An 18,164-nucleotide genomic window follows, 5' to 3' on the forward strand; every position below is an offset into this window, starting at 1 on the left:
CCTGGGGACACGCGCGTCCCGGTGTCACCCTCTCACGGTGTCACCTTGTTGCGGTGTCACCTGGTCGTGGTGTCACCCGGTTGCGGTGTTGCTTGGTCACAGTGTCACCCGGTTGCGGTGTCACTCGGTTGCAGTGTCACCCGGTCGTGGTGTCACCCGGTCGTGGTGTCACCCGGTTGCGGTGTCACTCAGTTGCAGTGTCACCCTATCGCGGTGTCACCATCTCACGGTGTCACCCGGCTGCGGTGTCACCCGGCGCGGCTGATGCGCGCTGCACTGCCCGTGCCCCCCCCGCTGCGGGCACCTCACTTTGCACTGACCCCGCACCCAAAATTTGGGGGGTGGGGGGGGACACGACACACGCAATGACTCAAACCCCCCCCCATCCATGTCCCCGGGGTGTCCCCGGCCCGCGGGGGGGTGATTGCACTAGCGCTGGGGGGGGGAAAACCAGGGGCACAGGCGGGCGCCGGAGGCGGGGGGGGGGGACGGGACGAGAGGGGAGGGACAGGCTTCGGTTTGTATTTAATTTGGGGGGGGGGGGCGACCTCGGGGCCCCCTAATAAATGTGTCTGACCCAGAGCTGCGGTGCAAAGTGAGCACGGGGGGGGGGGGGGACGGGACACGGGGGGGGGCGGGCACGGCTGAGCGCACACGCGTGTGCAGGGGTGTCGGGTGACACCATTACCGCCCTCATTAGCAGCCGGGACGCGTCAGCCATCAATAATTTATACCCCCCCCCCGCTCCTCCCTGCCCCCCCATCGTAACCCAACACCCCCCCCTAGTTTCACCCAGCCCCCTCCCCACGCCGCGAGGCGTGCGTGGGCGGGGGTGGGGTCCCGTCGCCGTGGTAACCGCCCTCCCCCCGCCCCCCCCCCCGCCAAACCCCACACCACCACCACCACCCCCCGCCACCCACACACGCGTGTCCCGACATGTGCGTGGGCACGCCCCGCTGTGCGCGTGCGCTGCCGGCTCGGCGCCGCCGCGAGCCCGGAGCCGTGGGGACGCGCGTGGGGGTGGGAGACGCGCGGGGGGACACGTGAGTGACAGCGGATACGCGAAAGAGGGGGGGGAGGGCTGGGGGGGGGGGGCTGAGTGTCACGCGTGGCCGGGGACACGCGTGTAACATGCGCCTTCCTCCTCCTCCTCCTCCTCCGCCGGCGGCTGCCCCACTTCTGCGCGGCGCCATTGGCCGGGCCGGGCGCGGTGGCGGCGGCGGCGAGGGGCGGGGGGACACACACCACGCGGAACGGGGACACGCGGGGACAACCGGGACCGGGAGGGGGGGTTGGGGGGGGGGGCCCCGCAGGTAACAACCCGCAGCCTACGGGGGACCGGGGACCCCTGTGAGAGGGGGTGAGACGCGGAGGGGGGGGGGGCGGTGGGTACCGGCTCCCCGCTGACCGCCCCCCCCTCCCCCGTGTCCCCCCCCCCCCCTCCCCACGTCCCCGCAGGCCGGGCCGGGCGATGCTGCGGGCCCCGGGGCCGCTGGGGCCGCCCCCCGGCCGCCTCCTCCTGCCCGACGCCGCCGCCGCTGCCCTGCGGCTGCTGCCGCCGCTGCCCGGGGTGAGTCCTGGCGGGGGGGGGGGCGGGGGTGAGAACGGGAGGGGGGGGAGCGGGGATGGGGAAAAAGCACCGGAGCACCGCGGGCCGGGGGCGCTACGGCGGCCGGGAAGGGTCCTACGGTGGCCCCGCGGGGTCCCGGGCCGATGAGGAGCGGCCGCGGGGGGCGGAAAAAGCCCCGCCCCCTCCCGGCCGCCGTACCAGACCCCCACCATTAGCCCCCCCCCCCCTACCGCTAACCCCCCCCCCCCCCCCACCGCCGCACCGGGCCTCGCCGCCGCGCTCGGGGTAATGGGGAGCGGAGCGGGGGGGGGGAGGCAGAGCCCGGCCGGGACACACACACACACCCCCCCCCGTGGTGAGGGACCCCCGGGCTCCCCCCACCCGGTGCGGGGGGGGGGGCAGAACGGCGGGGGGGGGGGGCAGGCGGCCGGGCGGGGCCCGTCCCCCGGGTTTGGGCAGGGAGAGATTCCTGAGCTGCTACGGAATGGGGCGGGGGGGGCCGAGCCACGGCGCTGCCCCCCCCCCCCCCCCGTGGCCCCCTCCCTGCCCCATGGTGACCCCACAGCACCCACTGCCCACCCTGCTGTGCCCCCCCCCCCCCCCAGCACCCAATGTGCTGGGATGGATTGGGAAGTGGGGAGGGGGGGTGTTATGGGTGCTGCCGCCCCCCCCCGGGCAGGATGTGACCCCCCCACCCTGTGCTGCAGATGGAGCCGGTGCCGAAGGCGGTGCTGGGGCCGGCGCTGGCCAAACCCCGGCGCCCCGTCATCGCCTGCAGCGTCTGTCAGATCCGCTTCAACTCCGAGGTGAGACCACCCCCCTCCTCCGACCCCCCCCCCAAACCTGGGACCCCCCACCCTAGGCACCTAGGACCCCCCCAACCACAGATGCCTGGGTCCCTCCACCTGGGTCCAACCCCAGCGCTGGGTGTGCTGGGAGCCGTGTCCTCGGGGTGGGGGGTCCACAGGGTGGGGAGGTCCCCAGGGTGTCCCGTGTCCCCAGGGTGGGGGTCTTCAGGTCAGGGGGCCCTTGGGTGCTGTGTTCTCAGAGGTGGGGGGTCCCCATCGTGTCCCCTGTCCTCAGGGTTGGGGGTCTCCAGAGTGACTCTTGTCCCCAGGACTTGGGGGTCCCCAGGGTGTCCCATCTCCCCCAGGGTGGGGGTCTCCAGGTTGGGGGGCCCTTGGGTCCCAGGGTCCCGTGTCCCCCGGCTTGTAGGTCCCCATGGTGTCCCATGTTGGGGGCCCTGGAGTGCTGTGTCCCCAGGGTTAGGGGTCCTCAGGATGTCCCATGTCCCCAGGGTTGGGAGTGCCCACGGTGGGAGCCCCTGGGGTGCCATGTCCCCAGGAGTGGGGATCTCCAGGGTGACACTCGTCCCCAGGGTTGGGGGCCCCTTGGGTGCCATGTTCCCAGGGTTTGGGGTCCCCATTGTGTCCCATGTTCTAGGGTTTGGGGTCCCCAGGGGGACTCTTGTCCCCAAGGTGTCCTGTGTCCCCAGGGTGGGTGTCATCAGGTCAGGGGGCCTTTGGGTGACGTGTTCCCAGGGTTTGGGGTCCCCATCGTGTCCCATGTCCTCAGGGTTGGGGGTCTCCAGAGTGACTCTTGTCCCCAGGGTTTGGGGGTCCCCAGGGTGTCCTGTCTCCCCCAGGGTGGGGGTCTCCATGTTGGGGGGCCCTTGGGTGCCAGGATCCCATGGTGTCCCGTGTCCCCCAGCTTGTGGGTCCCCATGGTGTCCCATGTCAGGGGTCCTGGGGTGCTGTGACCCCAGGGTTAGGGGTCCTCAGGATGTCCCATGTCCCCAGGGTTGGGGGTCCCAACAGTGGGGGACCCCTGGGGTGCCATGTCCCCAGGGTGACACTCATCCCCAGGGTTTGGGGTCCCCATCGTGTCCTGTGTCCTCAGGGTTGGGGGTCCCCAGGGTGACTCTTGTCCCCAGGCTTGGGGGTCCCCAGCTTTGGAGGTCCCTGGGGTGTCCCACATCCCCAGGCTTGGAGTGGAGGGGGGGGGTCCATGAGGTGCCGCATCCCCAGGGTGACAGTGTCTTCAGAACGGGGGGGTTTCTCTGGGGTGCCCAGGGTGACGCAGTGTCCCCGCGGTGTCCCCAGAGCCAGGCGGCAGCGCACTACCAGGGGAACCGGCACGCACGGCGCCTGAAGGGGCTGGAGGCCGCCCGCGCCCGCCGGGGGGGGGACACCGGGGACACCCAAGACCCCCCCGGCCCCTCGCCCACCCCGGCCGGTGAGACGCCCGATCGCACAGGTGGGTTCCTGTACCCCAGGGTGTCCCCACGTGTCCTCATGCCCCCCCCCCCCCAAGGACACCTGGGTGTCGTGTCCCCCCCCCTTTGCCGTGCCCCCCAATCTGGGGTGGTGGTCCCAAGGGTGCCCCTGTTAACCCTCCCTGTGCCAGCAGGCGAGCAGCCCCCGGCACCAGCAGCCCCCGGTGCTCCCGGACCCCCCTCGCCCCCCGCTCCCCCCCCGGCCGTGGCCACGGAGGCGCCGGGGGGGGCACGGGGGGGGCCGGGGGGCGAGGAGGAGGAAGAGGAGAAGGCGAAGGCCAAGCGGCTGCTGTACTGTGCCCTCTGCAAGGTGGCCGTCAACTCTCTCTCGCAGCTGGAGGCGCACAACAAAGGTGGGGGACATGGGGGGGGGGGACACAACACTGGGGGGGGCAGGAGGGGACAGGGGAACAGGGGAGGGTCTGGGGGACACAAGGGACATGGGGACACAGGGCACGTGGGGGGGTCTGGGGGACCTGGGTGACATTGGGGGGGGTATGGGGGCACATGGGTGGATATCAAGTGGCACTGGGGGACACTGGGGGGGGGACAACAGGGGTCCTATGGGTGCAGAGGGGGTCCTGGGGGGCGTCTGGGGTGCACACAGAGGTTGTGGGGGTGCAGGGGGGTGTCTTGGGAGTTCTGGGGGTGCAGGGGGGTCCTGGGGGGCACAGGGGGTCCTGGGAAGGTCCCGAGGGGGTTCTCTGGGTGCAGGGGGGGGGTCCTGGGACACAGAGTGACACCCCCCCCGCCATGTGCACAGGGACGAAGCACAAGACGCTGGTGGAGGCGCGCAGCGGGCTGGGGCCCATCCGCGCCTTCCCGCGGCTGGGGGGGGCTGCGGGGACCCCCCCGGCCGAGGCCCCCGAGCGCTCCTTCCACTGCCAGATCTGCAACGTCCGCCTCAACTCCGAGCTCCAGCTCAAGCAGGTACCCCGGGACCCCCAAACTCCTCCAGGGAACCCCAACCCTCCCTGGGACCCCGTGGGACCCCTCCCTGACCTTCCCCAGTCCGTTGGGACCCCCAAGGACCTCCCCCCAGCCCCCCCCAAACGTTTCTGAGACCCCTCCAGAACCTTCCAAACCCCTATGAGACCCCTGGGACCCACCGCCAGACCCTCATGGGACTCCCCCAACCCCTCCCGAGGTCATTGGGACCCCCAAAGACCCTATGGGACCCCCAAGAACCCTAGGGGACCCCCCCCAAACTATCCTGAGGCCCCAGCCCCCCCACCAAATGCTTTTGGGACCCCCCCAGACCCACTTGACTCCCCTAACCCCCCCTCCCAGGACTCCCTGAGCCCCCATCACACCCCCAGGAGGACTCCCCCTGCCCCCCCCCATAATCCTGGGTCCCCACTGGGTCCCCACTGAGCCCCCCCTGCCCCCCCCAGCACATCTCCAGCCGGCGCCACCGGGATGGGGTGGCCGGAAAACCCAACCCACTGCTGAGCCGCCACAAGAAGCCCCGGACGCCCCCGGAGCTGGTGAGTGGGGGGTCTGGGGGGGGAGCCCAGAGTATCTATAGGGTGTCCTGGGGTCCCTATGGGGCAGGGGGGTGAACTGGGGGGATCTATAGGGTGTCCTGGGGGTGCCCTATAGGGTGGGGGGGGGCTGGGGATACCTTGAGGGTGCTCCGTGGGGCAGGTGGATGCCCGGAGGTTTCTGTAGGGTGCTCAGGGGTCTCTATAGGGTGCCCTGAAGCGACCTTGGTGGCAGGGGGTGCCCCATGGGGGGGGTCTTGGGGTGCCTATAGGGTGTCAGAGTATCTCCATGGTGGGGGGGGGGACGACTGAGGGTACCTATAGGGTGCCCCATGGGGTCTGAGGGTATCTCTAGGGAGCCCTATGGGGCAGAGGGGGCCCTTGGGGTACCTATAGGGTGCCCCATAGGGCTGGGGGGGGGGCAGTGCCGGGGCTACGGGGGTGCCACCCCCATCACTGACACCCCCCCCCCCCCCCCGCAGGCGCCGCTGCCCTTCCCCAAGGAGCTGCCGAAAGCGCTGGCGGGGGGGGGGCTGCTCCCGCCCCCCCTGGCCCTGGCGGCCGCCGCCGCCGCCATGGCCGCCCCCCCGCTGGCCCTGCGCCCCCCCGGCCCCCCCCTCCTGCCCGGCCCCCCCCTGGCACCCGCCCTGCTACGCCCCGCCCCCGGGCCCCTGCGCCCCGCCCACGCCCCCCTCCTCTTCTCCCCCTATTGACACCCCCCTCCACGTCCCCGCCATGGCAACCGGCAACCGCCCGGCAACCGGTACCCAATCATCACCTGGGACCCCCGGGGAAGGGGGCGGGGCTGTTACCTGGCAACCGTTACCCAGCAACCGCGACCGGCGACCACCCGGCAACGGTCACCCGGCAACTTCACAGCACAACCCAGCAACCGTTGCCGCGCGACCGGGGGTCCCGGTGGTTACCCGGCAACGGAAACCCCGACCGCTGCCCCGGAATGGTTACCTGGCAACAGTATCCTAGCAACCAGCCACCAATGGTTACCCGGCAACGGTTACGAACCCAGAAATCTGCCCGGCAACATCCCCCCGGCAACAGTTACCTGGCAACAAGACCCACCCCCCCAGCAATCTGCCCGGCAACAGTTACCTGGCAACCCACCTAGCAACCCCCACGCCCCCGGCAACGGTTACCTAGCAACCTGCCTGACAATGGTTACCTGGCAACAGGACCGGCATCCTGCCCGGCAACGGGCACCCAGCAACGGTTACCCAGCAACCCTCTGAGCAGTGGTTGCCTGGCAACCGGGAGATGTTTACCCAGCAACGGGACCCAGCAGCAGTTGCCCGGCAACGGGATCGGGCCCCCTGCACCCAGCAACCGTTCCCTGGCAACGAGCCCCTGCAACTGCACCCGGCAACGGTTACCTAGCAACCGTGCCCACCCACGGTACCCGGTAACGGGACCCAGCGACGACGATGACGACCCGACAGTGGTTACCTGGCAACCGCACGTGGCAACGGTACGTGGCAACGGTTACCTGGCAACGAACGGTACTCGGCAACGGTACCCGGTGATGGTTGCCTAGCAACCTGACAAAGGGACCCCGGCAACCGCGCCCGGCAACGGGCCCTGGCAGCTGCACCCAGCAACTGAGCCCAACAACCGCGCCCCTGCCCCGCCCCGGCAACCCCGCCCCGGTGACGGTACCTAGCAACCGACCCCGGCAACCGTCCCTAGCAACGAGCTGCACCCAGGACCTGTGCCTAGCAACCGTCTCCCAGCAACCGTCCCCTGGCAACCGCACTTGGCAACAGCCCCCCCCCATACTCTGCCCTCCCCCCCCCCCCCCGGCTGCTTTTTGGGCTCAGCGATTATTTTTTTAACTGGAATTGGGATATTTGGCAGGAAACCGATGAGCCCCCCCCACCCCACCCCCCCCCGGGCCCCACTGCACAACTCCCGTGGGGACGGGGACCCCCAGCACCCCGGGGTGGGACGGGGGGGGGGGGGTCTGGAGTAGTGTGTGTGTGGGGGTATCCCAAACAGCTTCCCCCCCCCCCCCGGCACCTCAGGGATCCGCTAAGCAATCAGTGATGGCTCACAGGGAAGGGAGCCCCCCCCAAACCCCCCCCCCCCAAAGAGGGTGTGTGTCCCCCCCAAAAGGGTGCCCCCCCCCAGCCCCAAGCCATGACCTCTTGCACTGAGGGCAGCGAGCCCCGCACATGCCCCGGGGAGGGCACCCATCACCCCCCCTGCCCCCCCCCACCCTGGGGCCCCCCTCCGGGCCCAGCCCATTGCAATAATGCGGGGGGCCGGGGCACCCCCCACCCTGTAAATAGTGCCCCCCCCTACCCCACCCCGCCACCCCACTACTGCCCCACAAGCACTGTGCCCCCCCCCCCCAAAACCCTGGTACTGCCCTAGGTCCCCTGGCACTGCCCCATCACTGTGACCCCCCCCACCCCAAAACGCAGCACACCCCATCACTGTGACCCCCCCCATCCTTATCACCCCCCACTATCACTGTGCCCCCCCCAGCCTTACCGCCCATCACTGTGCCCCCCCGCTATCACTGTGCCCCCCCTTATCACTACAGCCCCCCCCCACTTGGCACTACCCCCCTGCATCCTTACTGCCCCACAACTGGCACTGTGGCCCCCCCAAACCTTGCACTGCCCCCCCCTCACTGCACACACACCCCCCCCCTTTTTGCCCCCCCTACCCCCACTTGGCACTGGCCCCCCATTTTCTTAGTCCCCCCCCCCTCAAGTCAATACTGTGATTTAAGCAAAGCAATAGCAGGTGGGGGGGGTGGGATTTGGGGGGGGGACACAGAGCCCCGTTCCCCTCCCCTGCATCTGCCTCTCTCCATGGTCCGTCCCCCCCTCCCCAGCTTTGCCCCAATAAACGATGAGGTTTGAACCTGTGGTTTCGTGTTTGGGGGGGGGGGAGGGCCCAGGGTGGTTGGGGGGGGTCCCGGGGGGGTCCATGTCCCCCAGGTGTGTCCCCACATCTCCCCCCTCCCCATCCACACATGTCCCTTACACACTTGCTCCCCCATCCCCTCTGCGTGTCCCCCCCCCAGGCAAGCAAGGGGCTCCCCCTTTACTGAAGGGGGGGCACCAGACCCCCCCCAATCCCCCCACCCAGACACCTGGGTCCCCCCTGGCAGAGACCGGCGCAGGGAGAGATGAGGCAGCACACGGGATTTCTGGGGGGGGGCTGGCATGTTGGGGTGCCGGGGGGGGGGCCACGCTAGCGTAGCAGCGACCACTTGATCTGCTCCTTTGCCGACTGCAGCACCTGTGGAAGTGGGGGGGGGCAGCATCAGGCACAGGGCACCCGTGGGTGCTGGGGGGCCCGAGGGCACCCAGGGGCTCCCGTGGGCACCAAGGTGGGGATGGGAGATGTGGGGAGCTGTTCCGGGGGGGGGGGGGGCTCACTGGGGTGTTGTGGGGAGGCCAGGGGCACCCAGGTGACACTGGGGCGGGGGGGCATGGGGAGCGATATGGGGACACTGGGGGCAGCCAGGGACACCCAGGTGACACTTGGGGACACCCACGGGCGTAGGCAGCTGCCCTGGTTGGTGGGCTCAGAGGTGGGAGGGGGTCACTGCCAACCCCAGGGGGGGGTCGGGGGGGAGCTCAGGCCCTACCTGCGAGACCGTCTGCTCCGTGAGGGGCACGTCCTCGCCCTGCAAAACACAGAAGGAGGTGGGTGCCTGGGGTTGGGGGGCACCCATCGCCCCTCCATCATCCTCTCCCTTCCTCACGCCCACCCCAGCTTCCCTGTGCCCCCCCCCCCCACGACGCCCCCGTACCCGCACAGCCACGCGATGTACCACTTGCTGGGGGTCGCTCTCCAGGACGACGCTGTGGGGGGGGAAGAGAGACCTGTCAGCACCCAGCACCCCCCCCCACAGGGCTCCTGGGCACCCGGGGGGAACGACAGACCCCGGAGCAGGGGGGGACACGGACACCCACCCGCCATCCACGATCTCGTCCACAGCCAGGAAGAGCCCCTCCATGTTCTCCAGCAGCGCCCGCTTCTCCACGTTCTTCCTGGGGGGGGGAGGGCACAGCCCGCTCAGCACCCACGGGCCCCCCCCAGCAACAGGACTCCCCCCCTCCAGGCACCCATGGCCCCCCAGGTGCCTGCTGGGCCCCCCCAACCTGTGCCAGAGCTCACTGGGGTCCCCTGGAACCATGAGATGCCCCCCCCCGCCAGGAATATGGGTGCCCCCCAGGACTCACAGGTGCCCCCAAAACCCACAGATGACCCCCCAGGACCATGGGTGCCCCCCCAGGGCCCCGGGTGCCACCCCCCTAGGTCAACAGGTGCCCCCCGGGAGCCTGTGTGCCCCCCCCAGGACCCATCGTACCGCAGCATCTGGCTGAGCGAGTCGAAGAGGCAGTTGAGGACGGCCGTGAGCATCAGCTGGGGGACAGCGGGGTCACACGGTGGCACTGCCAGACAGGGGCACCCCGAGGTGGCCCCCCCCGGCTTGGTGGCACCTTCTTTGTCCCCTCCCTGTCCTGGGACCTTTCTGCACATCCCCTCTGTGTCACCTGCCCTGATACACCAAGGTACCCCCCTCCTTGTCCTTTATCCCTCCACGTCCCCAGCCTGCCACCCTGGTGTCCCCAACCCACCACCCTTGGGTGTCCCCCCCTGCCCTGGCACCCCTGGCTGTGTCCCCCACCACCACCCCTGGGTGTCCCCAGCCACCTCGTTCTCGTGGGAGCTGCCGATGACGTAGAAGTAAAGGTCGATGCTGCTCTTGTAGACGACGGTCAGCCCCTCGAGCAGCGCGATCTCGCCTGTGGGCACAGCCTGGTGTCACCCCCGTGGCCCCCCTGCACACTCCCACAGGGGTGGCAGCCCCGCCCCGGGGACACACACGTCCCCGTCCCCGAAACACTCACTGTCAGTGCGGTGGGTCTTGTTGAAGATGTTCTTCTCAAAGGCTTTCTGCTCCTTGACGCTGGGGTACGTGTCATCGTAGTACTGCGAGGACAGTGGCACGTGGGGACCCGGGACACCCCCCCCCGCCCCAAGGAGCCCCCATCACCCTGCTCCGGGCCACCAACCCTGTCCCCACGCCCCTGTCCCTGCCCTGTGCCACCAAATGTCCCCTTGTCTGTGCCACATGCCACCCCAACGTGCTCCCCATGGTCTCCGTGTCCCTGCCCTGTATCACGTCCCAGCCCTCCCAGTGCCACCGAGCATCCCCACGCCTGTGCCCCCCTGTCCCCACGTCTCCCTGGGGCGGTGTCCCCATCCCTGTCCCCATCCCCGCACCCTGCGTGTCACTGTCAACCCCTCGTGCCCCTCACCTTGGCAAAGAGCCGGTCGCCATCGTTGTCTAGGATGATGACGGCTTTGACGGTGTAGAGCGACGGCTCCTGCGGGGACACGACCACCATCACCCCGCTGCCACCCCGTTCCTGGGGACAGGGCCACCCCCAACCCAGCCGGGGGGACACCCTGTGGCACCGCACCACCCCTCTGTCACCCAAAAACCGCCACGGTGGCACCGAGGACACCGGGAAGGAGCCTGTGTCCGGCACCCCCAACCTGGTGAGGGGGTCCCGGGCGGTGGCCGCTGCAGGGTCAGGCCGGGGAGGGGGGGGGGGGTATCCCTGTCCCCATCCCTGTCCCTGTCCCCGTCGATCCGGGTGCTCCCAAGCTCCCGGGACCAAGTTCTGTGATGCACTGACTGCCCGTAGCCACAGCCGGAGTGTAGGACAGAACCTCGCCCCGGGCGCTGCCAGGCCACCGATGGCCACCACCGATGGCCACCACCAACGGCCACCACCAACGGCCACCACCCACGGCCACCCCCGGCCCCGGCGGGGACCCTGTGGGCACTGCTGGTGGGGACGGTCTCCCCCCACCCTGGGAACTGTCACCCCAACAGGCAGGACAAGGCCACCACGGGGCGGGGGGGGGGGGTGCCACTGCCACCCCCACGGGCAGGGAGAAGCCCCCCACTTACCCCCGTTGCCACCCTGGCATTTACCCCCCTCATTGCCCCCCATTTACCCCCATTACCCCCCCCCCATTTACCCCCAATGCCACCCTGGCTTTTAGCCCCCCATACTGCCCCCCATTTACCCCCACTGCCCCCCCACTTATCCCACCAGCACCCCCCACTTACCCCCTCACTATCCCCCCAACTCACCCCCCCCATTTACCCCATATACACCCCCATTTGCCCCATTTACCCCCCCATTTACCCCCCCCACTTACCCCACTGCCCTCCCCATCGCCCCCCACGTACCCCAACCGGCGACCCCCATTTACCGCCTCACTGCCCCCCACTCACCCCCTAGCCCCCCATTCGCTCCCCTTTCCCCCCACCATCGACCCCCATTTCGCCCCCCCCCTCGGCCCCAGCCGCCCCCTACCAGGATCAGCGCCTCCATTTTGCGCTCGCCGCTGCCGACGTGGAGCCGGAAGAGCGACCGCCGCTGATTGGCTGCTCGGCTGTCAATCACGCCGCCAGCCACCGCCCCGCCGAGTTGACTGGGAGAACTCGAGCCCGATACGACCAATCGCTGCGCGACTGGGAGCGGAGGGCGGGCCGGCCTTTCCCGCCCTTCCCGAGGAGGTTGCTGATTGGACACGCGTTCCGTCCGTCACCGCCGCGCCGCACTCCCGGAAGCCGAGGGGGCGGCGCAGTTCCCATGGTGACCAGGGAAGCGCTGACGTAACCTCTCTGCCGGTTTCTCCCTGTGGTTGGCTGGCTCGCCAACCACATGACCGGAAGCGTTTTCCCCTAGCCGTGCTTAGCCACACCCCTAAGCGGGTCACGACCCCCCTGATGGGCGGGGTTACCTGTGACCTTTGGCTTCTCTGGGGTCGGGTCAAGGGTCGGGAGGGGACATGGGGGGGGCGTGGGGAGGGAATGGGGGGAATTGGGGGGGATTGGGGGGTCGTGGGACATGGGGGGACACGGGGGGGACATGGGGGACACGGGGGGATGTGGGGGGACACGGACACGACACAAGGGGGATGTGGGGGGACTCTGGGGGACACCGGCAGGGTTAGGGACCCCCGCGACGCCCCCCCGCTTCCCCGGGAGGGGGGGGGACGACACCGGCAGTAGCAGTGGCACCGGCGAGGGGGGCCACGGGACACCCGGATGCCTGGGTCCCCCCCGCGGGTTGGTGGGGCGGATGCCCTGGGCCCTACTGATAACGGGTTTTGGGGGGGGGGTGTCCCACGTGTCCCCTGTGTCCCCCCGCGCGGGCCCCGGGGTTGGGCAACCGCCGGTGGCTTCCTGCCACCCGGGTGCCTGGGTCCCCTGTGGGGGGGGACAGGGATGGGGGGGACAAGGGGGGACGCAGGAGTGTCCCCGTCACTGCCCCCCACTCCTTGTGCCCCCCAAGCCCCATGTCCCCTTGTCCCTGGGAACCCACCGGTGTCCCCTGGCCACCCTTCCCCTGTCCCTGTGCCCCCACTTGTGTCCCCATGACCCCCACTGACGTCCCCACATCCCCCTGTCCCTTTGACCCACCAATGTCCCCATCCCCACGCCCCCCCTTTCCCCTGTGTCCCCATCTCCCCTTTTTTTGTCCCCACATCCTCCATTCCTGTCTCCCCAAGTCTCTGTCCCCCCATCCCGCCCCCATGTCCCCTGTCCCTCTCCCCACAAACTTCCCCCCCCCATGCACCCCGCCCTGGGTTCCTGTCCCCCACCCCCACCCCTCCACTGTCCCCAGGGTGTCCCCGGGGCGGGCACCCAGTGGCAGCAGGCACGGGGCCGCCCTGGGGGCTGGCACTGGGGGGCCCGTCCTGTGTCCCCACGTCCCTGTGTCCCCACCGGGCATGGCCTTACCCTGAGCACAAGGCACCAGGTGGGTCACGGCACCGGGGAGCACACGCGTGTGCAACGGGGGGGGCGGTGTGGGGAGGAGGCATGTGTCGGGGACGGGGGCACACGTGTGCCAGGGTGCCCAGAGCACGCGTGTGCCTAGGCGTTGGTGTGTTGGTGCTTGTGCCTGGGCACGCGTGTGCCCAGGGACGCGGGTATCGGCGCACTTGTGTGTCAGGGATCGGTGCACGCGTGTGCCCGTGTCGTAATGTGTTTGTGCTTGTGCTGGTGCACGCGCGTGCCTGAGGATCAGTGTATCGGTGCCCGTGTGTGCCCCGGGATCGGGATATCGGTGCACGCGTGTGTCAGGGATCAGCACACAAGCGTGTTTATGGAGGGTGCATGCGTGTGCCAGGGCAGAAGAGCATGCATGTGCCTGTGCATTAATGTGTTTGTGCTTGTGCTGGTGCACGCGTGTGCCTGTGTGTTAATGTGTTTGTGCTTGTGCTGGTGCATGCGTGTGCCCGAGGATCAGGGTATCGGTGCACACATGTGCACCGAGGGATACTAGTGTACGCCTGAGCCCAGGGTCATTGCACAAGCATGTTCAAGGAGGGAGCACGCGTGTGCCAGGGTGCCCAGAGCACGCATGTACCCAGGCGTTGGTGTGTTGGTGCTTGTGGCTGCGTGTGCCCAAGGATCAGGGTATCGGTGCACGCGTGTGTTCAGGGCGGGTGCACGCATCTGCCCATGTCGTAATGTGTTTGTGCTTGCGCTGGTGCACACGTGTGCCTGAGGATCAGAGTATCGGTGCCCGTGTGTGCCCCGGGATCAGGGTATTGTTGCACATGTGTGCCTGGGTATCGGTGCACACGTGTGCCTGAGGATCGGGGTATCAATGCACGTGTGTGCCCAGGCATCGGTGCACACTTGTGCCTGAGGATCAGGGTGTTAGTGCACACGTATGCACGAGGATCACGGTATTGCTGCACGCGTGTGCCCAGGTATCGGTGCACATGTGTGCCCGAGGACCAGGGTATCAGTGCCTGTGTGTGCCCAAGGATCAGGGTATGGGTGCATGCTTGTGCCCGAGGACCAGGGTATCGGTGCACACTTGTGCCCGGGTACCAGTGCACACTTGTGCCCGAGGATCTGGGTATTGGTGCACACGTGTGCCTGGGTATCGGTGCACATGTGTGCCTAAGGACCAGGGTATCGGTGCCCGTGTGTGCCCGAGGACCAGGGTATCGGTGCACAAGTGTGTCCAGGTATCAGTGCACACTTGTGCCCAAGGATCCGGGTATCAGTGCACACGTGTGCCTGGGTATCGGTGCACACTTGTGCCCGAGTATCGGTGCACGCGCGTGCCCGAGGACCAGGGTATTGGCGCACACGTGTGCCCGGGTATCAGTGCACACTCGTGCCCAAGGATCAGGGTGTCGGTGCCCGCGTGTGCCCGGGTATCGAGGTACCGCTGCCAGCGTGTGCCAGGACAGCAGAACACGCGTGTGCCACGTATTGTCGTGTTGTTTTTGTGCTGGTGCCCAGGTGCGTGTGTGGGTGCAGGCAGGGTGCCAGTCACTCGGGGGGGGGGTTGTACCAGTGCGGGGGCCCCGGCTCAGCCCCGGGGCGGAAACAGCCCCAACGGCTGCAGCTGGGGGGGGGACACGGGGGGGTGTGTGTGGGGGTGTCACCCTCCCCCCCCCCAAAACACCACAGGGGCCTGGCGCTGTGTTATTGTAGGGTGCCCCAGTGCCATGTTACTGCTGGGACAGTGGTCACGGGGGGGTCACGGGGAGGGTGACACGGGGCGGAGTGACACGGGGGGGGGGGTGACACGGGGGGGGGGGGTGACAGCCAGGCCGGCGTCGGGCGGGACACATCGGTTGGTCCTTGTGCAACGTCCCGGCGTTGGGCAATGGGGTGGCGCAAGGTGGGTGGCACCGGGGGGGGGGGTCACCCGTGGGTGGGGGCACCCCCCCCCCCACACACACACACTGCAGGGGAACACCCCACGTCCCCGCCCTGTCCCCCAGCGCACCCCGAAAGCAGAAGTGGGGGCCGGAAGGGACCCAGGCGTCCTGCGGGGGGGGGACGGACACGCGGGACACGGGGGTGGGGGGACGGGGGGGTGTCAGTGGGTGCCCCCCCCACCCCCGGGGACAGGCGATAACCCCTTATCTGGGGCGGCAGGAGAAGGCGGCTCCGTGGCTCCAGCATGGGGGACCCCGAGGTGAGCCGAGGGGGGGCCGGGGGGGGGGCAGGGAGCCGGGGGGGGGGGGGCTTGTTGGTGGGGAGAGGTTGGGGGGGGTCTTGGGGTGTTCTGGGGGGGTCCGGGGGTGTTTTAGGGGACCCCGGGGGTATCAGGGCAGGGGGAGGGATGGAGGGCTTTAGGACGTGGGGGGAGTCCTGGCGGGGGGGGTAAAAGGGGCGGGGCCAGAGGCGGCCCGCAGCCAATCAGAGCCAACGAGGCGCTTTGTCCCTGGCAGTCGCTGGCGGCTCTCGGGGAGGGGGCGGGGCGGGGCCCGCCCCTGGCCCCGCCTTTAGGCCCGCCCCTGGCCCCGCCCCCGCCGGGCCCCGCCGAGGTGGAGCTCACGTGGCAGGAGATCCTCTCCCTCAGCGAGCTCCAGGTGCGCCACGCCCCCTCCCGCCGGGCCACGCCCCCTCCCGCCGGGCCACGCCCCCTCCGCACACGCGCGCTGCAGGCTCCTACCGCCCCCTGCCGGCCGCCGCGCCCGGGACCCCCCGTCCCCTGGGACCCCCCCCCCGCTGCGCCCACCCCCCCCTGCACCCCCCCTGGGAGACCCCTCCATTGCCCCCCCCTTCCTCTGGACACCCTCCCATTGCCCCCCCCCGTTGCCCCCCCCTCCCTTGGACCCCCTCCCATTGCCCCCCCCTCGCTGGGAGACACCCCATTGCCCTCCCCCCCCCTCTCTCTAGCACCCCCACTGCCCCCCCCATTACACCCCCCTCCCCACTAGTCACCCCCTATCCTCTCCCCACAGGGCCTGGACATGGTGGCAGACCCCCCCTTCGACCCCTCCTTTTGCCCCCTTCCTCCGCTCCCCCCTCCTCCTCCTCCCTATACCCCCCTCCAACCCCCCCCTCCAACCTCCCTCCCCCCAGCCCCCTTTCTTCCCCCTTTCCCTTCCCCTTTCCCCAATCCCCCCCTACCAACACCCTTCCCACCGGAGCCGCTCGCCCACCCAGCCGCTCCCCGAGGAGCTGGCGGCAGCGGCGGCAGCAGCCGGGATGCCCGCCGGGCGCTGGCGTCGGCGTTACCGATCGGTCCCGAAGCCATCGTCAACCTGCCGGTGGAGGACTTCAACGCGCTGCTGGGACGAGCGCGACTGTCGGGACCGGAGTTGGCGTTGGCGCGGGATATCCGTCGTCGAGGCAAGAACAAAGTGGCGGCGCAAAAATGTCGCCGGAGGAAATTAGAAGCCATCGCTCGGCTCCAGGCGGAATTGGGGAGGTTGGGACGGGAACGGGAACGGCTGCTACGGGCGCGGGGGCAGGCGGAACGGGCGCTGGGTGCCCTGCGCCGAGACTTGGCCCGCGTTTCGGCTCAGGTGCTGGGGGCTCTGAGGGACGGGGCCGGCAACCCACTGCCCCCCGAGCGCTTCGGCTTGTGCCTGGCGCCCGACGGGGGGCTCAGCCTGGAGACCCTGGGTGGGGGGGAGTGACCGGGGGGGCCTGGGGGTGTCTTGCAGCCCATGGGGAGCAAGGCAGGGAGGTCCCTTGAGTGCTCGGGGTGCCATCCTGCACCCCACAGAGACCAAGGGCACCCTTGGGTGCCATCCTGCACCCCACGGAGCCCCACGGCACCCCTGGGTGACCCCTGCAGCCCACAGAGCCCAACGGCATGCTTGGGTGGCCCCTGCACCCCAGAGAGCCTCACGGCACCCTTAGGTGACCCCTGTGCCCCATGGGGAGCAAAGGGGCCCTTGGGTGGTATCCTGCACCCCACGGAGCCCCACAGCACCCCTGGGTGACCCCTGCACCCCACCGAGCCCAAGGGTACCCCTGGGTGCCATTCTGCACCCCAGAGCACCCCTGGGTGACCCCCACACCCCACGGAGCCCAAGGGCACCCTTGGATGACCCCTGCATCCTCTAGGGAGCAAGGGGTCCCTTGGGTGCCCCCACACCCCCCAGAGCCCAAGGGTGCACCCAGGTGCCTGCAATGGGTCCTACGCCCCAGGGTGCCCCTTCTCCCAGCCCCACAGGGTGTCCCCGGTGTCCCCCAGCCCTCCCCTGGCTGCGGGTGACACCCTGGGGACACCCCATCACTGCCACCCCTGTAAGTAAACAATAAACCAGCTCAGATGGGGCCAGCGCCTGTATTGTCTCTGTCACCCCACATCACCCGTCACCTCCCTGCCCCATCGCCCTGGGGTGACACATTCCTGCCACCTCCCCGTCCTTCTCTGTCCCCCCAGGGCGAGGAGTTGTCCCCACGCCACCTCCCTCAACCCCAGTGACACATCCCTGTTACTCCATCCCGCCCCGGGGCACCACATACCCACATCAGCCCCACGCCTGCCTGTCATCTCCTGTCCCTGTCACCCCCGTGGCCCTCGCTCTCCCTGTGGTGACCCACCCAGCCCTGGGGTCCCCAAGCACCGTGTCCCCCAGCCCTGAGGTCCCCCCAGCCCAGGCAACCTCATCCCACCTTCTCTGTCCCCATCCTGTCCCCTCCATCCTCATCCCTGTTCCCTCTATCCCTGTCCCACTCCCTAGGGCCACCCCCTCCCCAAACCCTCCATGCCCAGTGTCCCCAGCCCATCCTGTCCCTCTGTCCTCATCCTTGTCCCCTTTGTCCCCAGCCCCACCCCTGTCCCCCTGTCCTCATCCTTGTCCCCTTTGTCCCCAGCCCCACCCCGTCCCCCTGTCCTCATCCTTGTCCCGTGTCCTCAACCCCATCCCTGTCCCCCTCTGTCCTCATCCTTGTCTCCTCCATCTCCATCACTTCCCCATCCCTGTCCTGTCCCACTGCCATCTTGTCCCGCAGCCCCATCTCCCCCCTCCTCTCCGTCCCCAGCCCTCCATG

General features: G+C 69.4%; 3 protein-coding genes across 3 annotated transcripts; 2 read left to right on the forward strand and 1 right to left on the reverse strand.

Moving 5' to 3' along the window:
- The first annotated feature begins 953 nt into the window (after positions 1-953).
- ZNF385A (zinc finger protein 385A) lies at positions 954-7,769 on the forward strand. Its single transcript, XM_075049926.1, has 8 exons — positions 954-1,043; positions 1,459-1,570; positions 2,278-2,376; positions 3,673-3,826; positions 3,980-4,198; positions 4,609-4,775; positions 5,240-5,332; positions 5,812-7,769. The coding sequence occupies exons 2-8, from the start codon at positions 1,472-1,474 to the stop codon at positions 6,040-6,042; spliced, it is 1,062 nt and encodes a 353-aa protein (XP_074906027.1). The 5' UTR covers positions 954-1,043; positions 1,459-1,471; the 3' UTR covers positions 6,043-7,769.
- Positions 7,770-8,501: 732 nt separating this feature from the next.
- On the reverse strand, positions 8,502-11,917 carry COPZ1 (COPI coat complex subunit zeta 1). The gene is made up of 9 exons (XM_075049541.1): positions 11,704-11,917; positions 10,630-10,698; positions 10,219-10,300; positions 10,022-10,113; positions 9,675-9,730; positions 9,277-9,354; positions 9,114-9,165; positions 8,949-8,987; positions 8,502-8,596 (listed from the first exon to the last, which is right to left on the reverse strand). Exons 1-9 carry the CDS (start codon positions 11,719-11,721, stop codon positions 8,549-8,551), a joined length of 534 nt encoding a protein of 177 aa, XP_074905642.1. The 5' UTR covers positions 11,722-11,917; the 3' UTR covers positions 8,502-8,548.
- A 3,052-nt stretch (positions 11,918-14,969) lies between these two features.
- NFE2 (nuclear factor, erythroid 2) lies at positions 14,970-18,106 on the forward strand. The gene is made up of 4 exons (XM_075049540.1): positions 14,970-15,045; positions 15,306-15,345; positions 15,602-15,742; positions 16,118-18,106. Exons 2-4 carry the CDS (start codon positions 15,331-15,333, stop codon positions 16,796-16,798), a joined length of 837 nt encoding a protein of 278 aa, XP_074905641.1. The 5' UTR covers positions 14,970-15,045; positions 15,306-15,330; the 3' UTR covers positions 16,799-18,106.
- The last annotated feature ends 58 nt before the right edge of the window (positions 18,107-18,164 follow it).

The sequence above is a fragment of the Buteo buteo genome, chromosome 17 (assembly GCF_964188355.1).
Source record: "Buteo buteo chromosome 17, bButBut1.hap1.1, whole genome shotgun sequence".
Lineage (NCBI taxonomy): Eukaryota > Metazoa > Chordata > Aves > Accipitriformes > Accipitridae > Buteo > Buteo buteo.

Bases quoted from the DNA above. Each gene is read 5' to 3' on its own strand.
- NFE2 (XM_075049540.1), top strand. The intron at 15,743-16,117 runs GTGCGCCACGCC...CTCTCCCCACAG, and splicing joins TCTCCCTCAGCGAGCTCCAG to GGCCTGGACATGGTGGCAGA.
- COPZ1 (XM_075049541.1), bottom strand. The intron at 9,355-9,674 runs GTACGATGGGTC...TCCCCCCCCCAG, and splicing joins TCGCTCAGCCAGATGCTGCG to GAAGAACGTGGAGAAGCGGG. The intron at 9,166-9,276 runs GTGGGTGTCCGT...CCCCCCCCACAG, and splicing joins GACGAGATCGTGGATGGCGG to CGTCGTCCTGGAGAGCGACC.
- ZNF385A (XM_075049926.1), top strand. From the start codon at position 1,472: ATGCTGCGGGCCCCGGGGCCGCTGGGGCCGCCCCCCGGCCGCCTCCTC. The intron at 2,377-3,672 runs GTGAGACCACCC...CGGTGTCCCCAG, and splicing joins AGATCCGCTTCAACTCCGAG to AGCCAGGCGGCAGCGCACTA. The intron at 3,827-3,979 runs GTGGGTTCCTGT...CTGTGCCAGCAG, and splicing joins TGAGACGCCCGATCGCACAG to GCGAGCAGCCCCCGGCACCA.